This window comes from Mytilus californianus, unplaced genomic scaffold (assembly GCF_021869535.1).
Source record: "Mytilus californianus isolate M0D057914Y unplaced genomic scaffold, xbMytCali1.0.p SCAF_7, whole genome shotgun sequence".
Classification (NCBI taxonomy): domain Eukaryota; kingdom Metazoa; phylum Mollusca; class Bivalvia; order Mytilida; family Mytilidae; genus Mytilus; species Mytilus californianus.
Window position 1 is genome coordinate 3,434,706 of NW_026262723.1, and position 13,030 is coordinate 3,447,735.

Genomic DNA, 13,030 nt, shown 5'->3' on the forward strand with positions numbered 1-13,030 from the left:
TAAATACACAAAAACAAAATTATTGTCTATGAAGACATATTTTATATGTTCTTAAATACACAAAAACAATGGCATTGTTCAGATAAATGGCACAATTGTTATATGATATGCAATCGGAATTGTTTGTTTTTTCTGATCTGGCACATGATAAAGGGATTTATTTTGTTAAAACAAATGGAAATATTTATATAAGAGCTTTATCATTGCATTGAACGTGATTAAGTGGATTTTTTGTCATTAAACACTTCAAATATTCGAGCTTAATGAAAATTTAGATAACGATATTCATTGAATATAAGTGACCAGGTACTTCATGATTTCAGAATTATCACTTTAAAAAAAGAAAATGTTTAAATTGACATGTTCTCATTTCAAATGTAAGGGGTAAACACAACAGTTTACATACCTAAAGCCATGTGTTTTGAACCCCCTCTGAAATCAAAAATACTATTAAAGACTATTAAAGTCGAGATTCAGGTTGAAGTTTGACTGTCTTGACCCAAACTAACCCCCCTCAGAGACATCCTGACTACATGCCAATATATAAAATGATATATGAAATGAAGAAGTTTTAATTTTAACTTTCCAAAGTGGTGATAGGGAAAAAGGTAGAGGATATACTAAGTGTAATTTAAATTATTAATCACAGAAAGGCAGACATTAACAACCATGACGAAATAAATTGAGACTAGCAGACAAACAATAACTCATAAAACACTGTACTGAAAACTAAAGATTGAGCAACACAAACCCCATGTTAAACTCAAGGCACTCTGAGGAAAGAAGGCAGTTCTGGCTACACTAGTTGCAACCCTCAATGATATCTCACATTAAGTAATGTCATAAGATGAGGAATGAGACCTGAGTCGTGGCTTCAACAAGTGGAACATTGTAAAAGGACCATAACACAGCTGATTTCCTGTCTCTTTTCCTAATTGTTGTTAATTTTCTAAAGTTGAGATTAAATTTTGTCCACATGTTTCCTATACTGACTTGTACTTCAGATAAACATACAATGTATTTTTGTTGACCAAAATGTAAATGGGATGATCATTATTAAGTTAGTTTGTTTATTTGGGTAAATATTTTTGTTTTTTATTCTTCAGGATGAGGTTTACAAGAATACAACAAGATCTTTGCTGCCAAATATCATCAATGGTTACAATGCTACAGTGTTTGCCTATGGAGCAACTGGTATGTTTTAAATGATTATTACTAACATTTTTTTCATATTTTCAGCTTTTCCAACATACAATTTGCTGATCGTCGAGATTAACAATCTTGACAATCAACAATGTGTAAAAAAATCTAAACCAAATGTTGAATAGGTTTTCAAGTTGCAAAATGATATGAGCATTTAAGTTAGACTGATATTGGCATGCTATCACATGCAGAAGAAAGGCAATACAAATATATACCTCTTTACCTCCATTTTTGTTTTATTTTCACAATTGTAACTCTTTCTTATGCTGGGGTGTTTTAGAAATCAACATAAGGAGGTACCTAACACTTTGACTAAAATAGATTTGGCTCGCTTAATTTTCATAAAATTTTGAAAAAATATTTACTTTGGCCTGTTGACAAAAATATAAAAAAATTCAAGAGATTTGTACTACACAATTTACAGGAATAATTTCATTGGATATATAGCAGTTTGACAAACACTAATTTTGATCATTGAGAAGCTTGATTTCTCTTTACTGTAATAGTATGTTATTAAAATGTTCAGCTGATTTTTAAAGAGTTAACTCCCTTAGTTGTTCTGTACCCTCTTAGGATACATATATTCTACCTGTAAAGATCTGGCAATTTGCATGACTCAGAAGATTTGATTGATTTTTGATTGTTGGTGTTTTAACACCACTTTTAAGCACCGCTTTTGGGCTATTTCGTGGCGGCCAGTTTTTATTGGTGGAGGAGGCCTAATTGCCCGGAGAAAACCACTGACCTTCGATAGGAAAACTGACAATCCTAGTCAATTAAGATTGGAGTCGAGTGCACCGGCACGAGCGGGGTTCGAACTCACAACCTCAGTGTTGACTGGCTAGTGATTACAGTAGCAACTTCTTAGACCACTCAGCCACCGAGGCCCCATGACTCAGAAGAAAGAATAAACATAATCACATATATATATATATATCAAATTTGAACATGTTTTTATGTTACTTACTTATATTAGGTTGTCTTACTGAATGTTCTGAAAATTAATAATTGAAAAATGTCTGGAAATGAAAAAAAATTGTAAATGTTTGTATCATACAAATAATTAAAATAAACTTACTTTTACTCTGTAAGCAAAACTTGAAATAATAATAGTTCAGCATACAAAACTGCAACTGCATTTTTCAGTTGAAAAGATTAACTGAAAATTGGCAATCTTTTGTACCTCCATTTGAAACTAAAAACAAACACAAAAGTATTGAACGTAAAACAGAAGTTTTTAGGGGGATTGGATCTTTTGTTTTTATGCCCTTGCATTTATCCTTTCATGTGGTAATTTAAGTGTCTACTTTTTTTTCAAATTTATACAACATGAATGATGACATGAATATTGGACATTCTGTTTTAATCATGCTTTACCATAAAATAAGGTCAAATTGCTAAAATGATCCCATTTCTAAATTACTGAAATCTATCAATTTGCATTAACCAAATATTATGGTATAATTTTGATATACACCAATTCATGCTAATGTTCTCATGGGTGTGTCTAATACCAACATTTAATGTGCATAGAATTACACTAAGTAAAGTATTATTTCACATTAAAAAGGAAAATGTTATAATGTGAAATTATTAGGTTGCATTTTTATTCTTTTGCACAAAAAGCAGTGATCGAATGTTGATTGATAAATGAAAATGAAAAGTTGGCAAGCATTTAGTACACCGAAGGAACCCTCAACCACCCGCTTGACAGACTGGTTATTTACAATTTTCTTTTACATTTGAAGTTACATTTGCATGCATGAATCCTATTTATTTATTTATGTTTGTATAATATCCAAGGATCTCACATTTGTCATCTTTTGAAAAAAAATCACATTAGTAATTCATATAGGATGTTTTAAATCAATACTTTGGATGAACATAAATTTAATATTGCTTGTTTAATCTAGCATTTAACATATATTTCATTAAAATATTATGTTAATATCTAATTCTACTTTTCATGTGCGATGATGTATTTCGATAGAATTGAAGTTATCAGATATTATGCTGTATGGTACATCAAATTTTATAATATTACGGCTCAATCAAATATTGCTATGTCATTTGGCAAAAAATGAAGAAGAAATAAAAAGAAATATCAATAATAAGAAGCATTGCGATAAACAATATTGACTGACTGTTTCATTATGACTATTCAAAATTGATTTGAGTGAAATTATATTTTATTGGAGACTTGCCTGTCCAAAGAATTTGACAATGCAATTCTGAATGATTTTTTTATTCTGATACAGAATACACTGCCAGAATACTAGATTATTTTTACTGAACTAGTGCGCATTGTTGTTTAGGGGCCAGCTGAAGCCCCCCCTCCGGGTGCAGGATTTTCTCACTGTGTTGAAGACCCATTGGTGGCCTTCGGCTGTTTTCTGCTCTTTGGTCGGGTTGTTGTCTCTTTGACACATTCCCAATTTCCATTCTCAATTTTATTGAACTCAAACACTATAGTACATAATTTCTTTGACATATAAGTGGTGTTTTAGGACTTGACGGCACCAGCAAGTCCTGAAAAAAATCAGTCAAGACTTCAGTGCAATCTAATACTGAAACACTTTTGTGGGTTACCCTATCATTAATTTACATTACATCCAAGTCAATCCTTTTTTAACAATTAGTTAAAATAATTATTCCAGTCCATTCTAGACCTTCCCAAACCAGACACATTTATGTCTTTGGTTCTTTGTGTTGTTGGGTTTTCCTTTCAATTCTACTAGTTGAATGCTTCAAATTATTTTAGGCATACAGGTTCTCTTAATGAATATTAAAATTTGTTGGAATGTCTGGGATATAAAAGGATATTATATTACAAACATGACACATGTGTTTCATACAAATAGGGAAGAAATGGTTGATTGAAGGTAAAAATTTATACTATTTACATCTGGAAATCAATTTTATTTTTACATTAGCCCTTTTAAAAGCCCTTGTTTATTAAATGACTTTGGGACTGAATGGTATATTTTTGTATATTTCTAGGAGCAGGAAAAACATACACCATGTTGGGTACAGATGATGAACCAGGAATCATGGCCCGGGGACTAAACGATTTGTTTGTAGAGATGGACAGAACGAAAGAAGAAATGAAATACAAAGTCTCCATGTCTTATTTGGAGGTACAAACTAATGTCTGAATCTGTTTTATAACACAGGTAGTACATGTCATGCATGTGTCAGAAATTTAAATTTACAGTATTGGTGTAGAAAATTACATTCGTGTCAGAATGTTCAACAGCATATGTACATGTAGATGAGTTTGTATTATTATTTAATCATATTGAATGACTAACTAGTAACCAGTGAGAAAAAAATCAAAACTTTGACAAAAGTGAAATACTTGGAATCTATGGTATAGTCCGTTTGACTTCTATAAATCTTCAGAAAATAATTCTTAAAAATTCATTTTTGCAAATAAACATTTTTTTCTTGATGTATGTTGATGTATGATATATACGAACTCTGACTATTTAATATCATAATTTTAGGCCAATAATCAAAAAAGTAACCCATTAGGTCTCTATGTTACTTCTATTGTTTTTTATATAAAATACTTGATGGAGTAAGTATGAATAGTGTAACAGCTTTCCATTCAAAACAAAAACATAAGACATGTGTTTTAAACCTGTTTCATTGTACCATGTGACTTAACTCATTTAAATATCGAAGGACATAATACATGTCATGAAAAATGACCATCATCTAAGTATTTTTATAACTGGTTTTATATGATTTTATAAATGAACTTGCATGTATCTACAAAGATGTTATTTGTGGGAAAAAATATTATAATCAGATGTTTTATTTTGTTTTTATTCCTTACCAAATCTTAATTTTTGTTACCTTAATTTGATTATATATTTATATATATCTTATTAAAGAATATAAGCAAGCTTTTCATGCTTAAAGCATGATGACAGTATTAAGAAAATGGAGAGCCTCTAAAAAGTTTCACCAATAAGTATTTACAGAATACATTTAATATTTACTTTTTTCTTGAAAAAACACAGCTTATGACAATCATAATATGAAAATAAAATTAGATAAAATATAACCATAAAGACCTTTACTGATGAAAAGGGGAACTTTTTAATAAAATTTCTAAACTGAATTTTGAATAAAACTACTTTGTAGTTTTTAAAAATGTTATACTAGTAATGTCCAGTGGAAAATATTACTAAGGTTACTCTTAGAAATTGAACAATGAAAAATGCAAAATCATGTATACAATAAGTTCAGTAATCACATGACATAAAACTTAAATGAAGTCAAAGTTTGTTTGCTGGTCAGCGTTATTTAAATGAGAAAAGTCACATGGTATAATGAAACAGGTTTAAAGCACATGTCTTATGTTTTTGTTTTGAATGGGAACCTGTTACACTATTCATACTTACTCCATCAAGTATTTTATATAAAAAACAATAGAAGTAACATAGAGACCTAATGGGTAACTTTTTTGATTATTGGCCTAAAATTATGATATTCATAGTCAGAGTTCGTATATATCATACATTAACATACATCAAGAAAAAAAATGTTTATTTGTAAAAATGAATTTTTAAGAATTATTTTCTGAAGATTTATAGAAGTCAAACGGACTATATTCTCAATTCAGATTATCCAGTCACCACTTTCAGGGGCAGATCCAGCCATTTTTAAAAGGGGGTTCGAACTATATGCCTCCATTCAAAAGCATTGATCGTCAAAGAAAAGGGGTTCCAACCCCCGGAACCCCCCCCCCCTTGGATCCGCCACTGACATTTTTGGGTAAGCAAACAGAGAATGGAAATCTTACCCTTTGGTGTCTCAATTTTCTGGTCATGAGATCTTGACAGTGTTTGATTCATGATCTTAGAAGATTATCAGTCTTATAATGATATCTGTTTTTTATAGTCTTCATTTACAGAATTTGTCGCTCATGACTGATATTTGATGGTTTCTATTAAATTTATATACGACCTTTCTTGGAGCCATTTAGAGATTGACACATTAAATAGACACTTATTTAAAAGATCATTCTTTATTGACAGGGTTGTAACAAAGTTTTATGTTATAAATTTAAATTTTGTACTTTTGATTTTTGTGATATTTGTATCGATTAGGAAATTTAATATATTTAAACTTTACTACTGTAACAAAAAATTCTTTAGATAGAGACATTTAATTTTCCACGATTACAAAAAGTTTGTATCACCTTAAAACCGCAGATTAAGTTGAACTAGGTCATGTTAGACTTTGACTATATGTATGTGTTATATAAGAAGTCTTAAAAACATTTCCTTGACCTTGACCATGCTTTTTTCAGTTCAGGCTATATGAAAAACTGTTTATTACGGACAGACGTTATTATTTCTAATTGGAATTCTAAAAGTACTTTTCTTTACCTAACGAAAATTTATGTAAATCATAATAATGTCAAGTTATAGAGTTCATGTTTTATATAAACTTTATATTAAGTAACGTGTCAGGGCTCTTTTCAATTGTCAAATGTTGTATGGTGTGGTTAACATCTAGATGATTGAAATTGTTTCAGATGGGCGTAAAGGGGGGTATCTGCACAGAAGAACGCGAAATAAAATTGCAATTTCACGATGAAGGAACAATTAAAAATTTCTTGCACATTGATGTTTTTACCGATTTCACAAAACACAGTGAATAATGAACCTTTTTCACGGCTGCACATGAAATAAAAATGGCAAAACAGGTTGCACGAAAATAACCCTTTACCACCCTCGTTTCATGACATAAATAATCTACATGCACTTGAGAAAACTAAAAGCAAAGGATCAGGTTTTAATTGCTGTTCTTCAGCTCAAAGTTGAGTAAGGCCATCATTGAGGCAGAGTACAAGCTCATGTTATTTTTGATTAACTGTTGTTGTTGGGTTGCTGTCTCATTGACATTTAACCAATAGGTTCTTTTTTTATTCGTAATGCAAGTATTTAAAGGTATTGTCATAATTGTGCAAGTGTCATTCTCATTTTGAAATATACATGATACCCAGCTGGGGTCAGGGATAATATTCTTAAAATTGGAACCTAATCCAGAGAATTGAGTTTTTAATTTTATCATGCGTTTTGTTCTGAACAATCAAGTTTTAGACATTTCTACCTAAAGAAATGATTTCTAAGTGCATGCCATCTGAGAATTGATTGTTTATTTGAATGTACATGTAGCTTATCTTAACTCAGTCATTTTCTTTATTTAATTAGCATTATCTGTCTTATGATTTTATGATATATATATAAAAAAGATATAATAAGATTGCTAAGACTTAACTGCATGTGCACATCCTACAACAAAATATTTGTTCGTGATTTTTTTCACACTGACTAAAAAAACAGGAATAAAAGTATTTAGCAATTCTACACTTTACCATTTTACAATTTATAAATTTTCAGGCATAACATAAAACTGTAGTCTGTTCATTTTACAGTATGTTTAGAAAATTTATGGACTTATTGGATGAAAGAAATTACAGGACATGAATGTATGAAAACATGTTCATTGCACTACATACTTAATTGTTACTTGTTATCTGGCTGTATTAGGGAATGTTACCAAATACTGGTCTTAATTTTTAACCTTTTACCAAGTACTGTTTCTTATAAACATGTAAAATGTTATTCATAGAGGCTCAATAGTATTTATATTATTGCCATGAAAATAACAAGGGTATTTTATATTATAAGCTTAAAAAGATTTGTTAGAATTGAACAATATTATTACAACAGCCTTATAAGTACAAACACTCTTTGATTATTCAATGTTTGTTAACCTTACGTTTAAATTAAAGGATTTCAATAATTTCAAATCATTGAAATTCTCTGTTTGGAATTTTAAACCTGAAACTGGATAAAGAAAAACAAAATGAAATAGAACTGTGAGGTGTAAAGTCAATAGAACACATGTAAATAAGGCAATAATAGTTTAATCTAAACAAAGATTTCAACAAATATTAAAATCAGATGAAATACAAATGAGGTGGGTTTGGAATTTAAGGCCCTGCAAATTCAATTTTAGTTTTTTCAATTTTTAGGTTTCAAAAATGGTGCAGTCAGTGTTAAGGGTGAGGGGGGGGGGGGGGGGGGGGGGGGGGGTCGGAGGAGTCCTAATCCCGGGCTTAAAAACATGAAATCCTGAGGTCACAAATTTAAAGAAATTTAAATCCTGACATCCCGAAATTCTAAAAAAGATTTCCCAGATCCCGAAAGGATCAATCCAGAAATCCTCAGCTTAAAAACACCCAATCACGGAGTCCCGATAAAGGTCAGGCCCCCCCCCCTCAAGGGTAAACGGCTGCTCTTTTAGTACTGGTATTAATTATAATACAAGTTTTGTTCTTCTTCTGGAAATCATTTAAGAAGAATAAGTACCAAAATCACTGGTCACAGCTAACTAGTGCCATGATTCAATGACATTGTTTATTGAACCTCACACATTCACTATGATCTTGAATCCTTTCAAATTCTTGATTTGGAATATAATTCCTGAGTAGTGCAGAGATATTTGAGTTTGAAATTTAAGTTGGCCCTTTAACTAGAGGGTTACAGATTTCAAAAAGGGCTTTTATATTAACAAAAAGTATAAATAGCTCCCTGTATGCTGAATTTTGTGGAAAAATCATACACAAAGAGAGAAAGCCTCACCTAAGTGATATTACTTGTACAATAAATCTCAAACCTGTCAAAATCTATCCTTAATTGCTTTTATTGAAGTCATATATTAAAGATAGAAATATTTGTCAACATATACAAGTGCCAATATACAATTTATCTGAATGTCAAAACTGCTGATTGAATTATCCTTTCACGTCATGTGAGTCAATAATTCATTTTTCAAATTACATTTGTATGAGTATAATTTATTTTATATAGGTATTAAGTATTAATTGGTTTGATAAGGTTTTAACATGACGTATCTTAAGTGGTTAGATTAAATGATGATTAAATAACATTATACTGCTATTATATATTTAATTCTGATATGTTCTTTGTAAGTTTATAAATAAGTTGTTCAGAGTTGAAAATATATCTTAAGTGGAGGTTTATATATTTTTTTTGGCCTTCATATCAGAACAAATAAATAATTTGTCTGAATGTAGTAATTTTATTCTTGATATAAATTTGAAATATTTTTTGATAATTGCCATAAGAACTGATTGATTAAAAGAGGGATTGCTGTGGTCTCATATCTTAGATCTGAAATAATTAATTTGACAACATATTTAAAAGCACTTAGGCTGAATACAGACTATGTGAAGATTTGGCAAGAAATGTCTGCAGTTTGTATTTGAATTAAATGGCAGGCATTGTGCATGTAATAAAAGCCCATTGCATATAATAAATATATCAGTGCAGTTATACCATATCTGATGAATAGTTTTTAAATTATTAGAGTCACTGCTATTATATGATAGAAGGGTACAGCAAATATTGGAATAAAACATTTTTTTTTGTGAGTAGAGTAAAGGGCATTAATTGTGCAGTTTGACAAAAATACTGCATTTAATTTAGTGTAATATAAACCTTTAATTGATATAGAATCTTTGTTAGGTCTGAATGGTTATAATAGTAGAGATTATTGATCAGTACAGCCAATTACATGTGTCTTAAAACTGGAGCACTACCATTAATATGTTTGTGGAAAACATTTTGAAAGTACCCAAGGGAACTAACTCTGATCACTTGTGATATGATGTAAAGTTATTACCCAGACTTCATAAATTTGTTATTTCAGTTTTACAATTTAGCTGATCCAAAAAAGTTTGTTCAATGTTTTCTTTGTCTGTCTTTAGTTTTCTTTGTAGAGTTTTGTGGGCTTGTTTGTCTTTTTTGTTTTTTATTTTTTTTTGCCATGGTGTTGTCAGTTTGTCTTTGACTTATGAGTTAATTATTTAAAATTTTTGAATGTCCCCTTGATATCTTTTGCCTTTTTTTTCAAAGTCATTATATTATTTGTTTATAGCAGAAATTAAGTTAATAATAAATAATCTCAAATATCTTTATTTTGAAAGATTCCTCCAGAGAACATTGAATAGTTGTCTCATTGGCAATCATACCATATCTCCTTATTTTTATATTGGACAAATAACAAAGAATTTAGATCTAGATTATAACTTAATCTAAAGGGAATAGAAAGTACACAATTATTTGAAAATTGATATTAGATATGAAATATTTGAAAGGTAGACAATAAATATTTCCATTTGTCATATTATAATAATTCTCAAGAGATTCCTTAATATAAATATTACATTATAAGATTAAAATCTCTTTTTGTTCTAGGTGAATAAATATGTCCATAAGTTATAAATTTTGGTTCATACAATATATTAGAAAATGATGAATCCTAATTTGTTCATTTCTACTATAATTAAACTTTTTTGAAAAAGGAAAAAAAAACTATAACAAATGAGCTTCATTTTCTTGGAGATTGAAAACTGATATGGTTTGGACAGCAATTGATTCTTATATGGTCGGAAAAGCACTTAATTGCACTATGGTTTAAGAGCAAATAGTTATATCTAGCAGTATACAATTTAAATCCCTCTGGAGGATACAGGGATTGTAATATGTGGTTAACCATGACTCTGATAGAAATTCACAACTCTCAGCAAATAAGCTTAGTGCCAAAAGAGTAAACTATCATAAGTATCTAACAAAACCAATTATATAATGATATTAATTATCACTATTTGATATACCCTAGAGTATAGTTAGTAAGAATAAATTACCTGTAAGTAATACTTTTACTGTAGGTAGATTCTCTAACTTGTCATTATTAAATACATGCATATACTATTTGATAGGTTAAAAGGAAGTATACAGCTTTTACTAATGTGTCTTGCTGCAGAAAAATTAAGATTCAAAAGCAGATCCGGGTGTTCATTCAGTGTAAAAAAAGGAGATGCAGGGTATATGTCAATGAGACAGCAACCACACAACACTAATAATCGAAATACATGTAGAGGGCCAAATGCAGTCTTCAACAATAGATGAGGGTCTATACAATAGGTCAAGTTCTAAATTGTCCAAGTCTGCAAAAGTTGTTGTGAATGATTTATAAACTTTCAAAGACCTGGCTACTATGAATCGTCCATCAATTATTATGGAATAGATAAGTGGTGCAAGGTCTAAGGGTGTAAATGTGAATAAATTATAGAGTCTGAGACTATCAAATATCTGCTATGGATCTTCAATCAATTATTGTTTGGTTACATTTAATTTAGCAGTCTTATAGCTTGCTGTTCGGTGTGAGCCAATGCTCTGTGTTGAAGGCCGTACCTTGACCTATAATGGTTTACTTTTACAAGTTGTAACTTGGATGGAGAGTTGTCTCATTGGCACTCATACCACATCTTCCTATATCTATTAGCTCTTAATGAAAGGAGGGACAGCTTGTAACACTTAACATATTTTAGTCTGTAAACAATAAGAACAATGTCAGGACTTTTATAAGAACTTTCTTTATCTATTTCAGATATACAATGAAATGATTCGAGACTTGTTAAATCCATCATCAGGTATCCTTGATCTTCGAGAAGATGCCAAGGGTGGTGTTCAGGTGGCAGGTCTATCTGAGGTCACAACAAGGTCAACGAATGAGGTAAATTTCTTTTTAAAAGCAATCTTAAACAATTAAAATGATTTGATATCCTTTTAAGATATCTTATACAAGTTGGCATGGTATAGTAGTGTGCACATGATGAAATATAAAACTCCAATATATGCAGAATTTCAAAACTACAAAAATCAAGTATTATGACAAAATAATTTTCAATTAATCCACAAATATCAATACCAATAAATATTTATGAATCCAGATGGTAAGCCAGAGAAAACCAAGCCGGTATTGCAAGTTTTTCCCATTTTTCATTTTTTTTCATGACTAAAAGTTTTGATTGACATTTTTTCTCAGGAAGATGTTGAAAGAATGTATGTATTAAACTTAGTTATCAAAATATTATTACAGCCATCTATTTTTATGAACATAATTGAAACATATATAGATAAAAACAAATCTGATTGTTGGCCATGATAAAACCACATATGCACTACCTGGGATTGCTTGATTGACTGCAAAATAAATGTTCAGCAGAAAATACATTTTCATGGTTATTTTATCGTTGATGGGTTTTATCTTATAGGTGATGGATATGTTATTCCAAGGAAATAAAGAGAGAACTCAGGAACCTACGGCTGCAAATAAAACTTCTTCCAGATCTCATGCTGTCCTCCAAGTCATTGTAAAACAACAGAATAGAGTACGGAATACGGTACAAGAAGTACGAGTCGGCAAAATGTTTATGGTTGATTTAGCTGGATCAGAAAGAGCGGCAAGCACACACAATAGAGGGAAACGTATGGTAGAGGGTGCACATATAAACAGGTCACTACTGGCTCTAGGGAACTGTATCAATGCTTTAAGTAAGTTTTGTTGGAATCTAATAGATTGATGTCTCCTGAATCAGTAGTTTATGAAAGCTAACCTATCCAAAAATACATGCTATTAAATCTGTCATTCATTCAAGAACATCACAGATGTTCATGTAAAACATGATGAATAGCAAGGAAATGTTTGGCCATACAGCAAAAGCAAAATGAAAATGAAAATACAGAAAATTGTTCCTGAATGTCAATACACTGACTTTTCTTTGCAAAATTTCCTTAAGATTAGATTTTGATATTATACTAAATGTATCAAGCAGGTAGTATACTGCGATCGTCAATTCATCATATTCATTAAGTTTCCTTCATCAGCTGCAACTTCTTTATTGTGTCTCCAAATTTGACTTCACATACTGTAG

General features: G+C 30.4%; 1 protein-coding gene across 2 annotated transcripts in view; it reads left to right on the forward strand.

Annotated features, from left to right (window-relative positions):
* Positions 1–13,030, forward strand: part of LOC127710073 (kinesin-like protein KIF19) — a 48,400-nt gene that overhangs the window by 18,676 nt on the left and 16,694 nt on the right. For both annotated transcript variants that reach the window (XM_052215804.1, XM_052215805.1), the window contains exons 4-7: positions 1,107–1,194; positions 4,204–4,340; positions 11,704–11,829; positions 12,371–12,650. In XM_052215804.1, the coding sequence (XP_052071764.1) occupies positions 1,107–1,194; positions 4,204–4,340; positions 11,704–11,829; positions 12,371–12,650 (631 nt within the window). The remainder of the gene's footprint in view (positions 1–1,106; positions 1,195–4,203; positions 4,341–11,703; positions 11,830–12,370; positions 12,651–13,030) is intronic.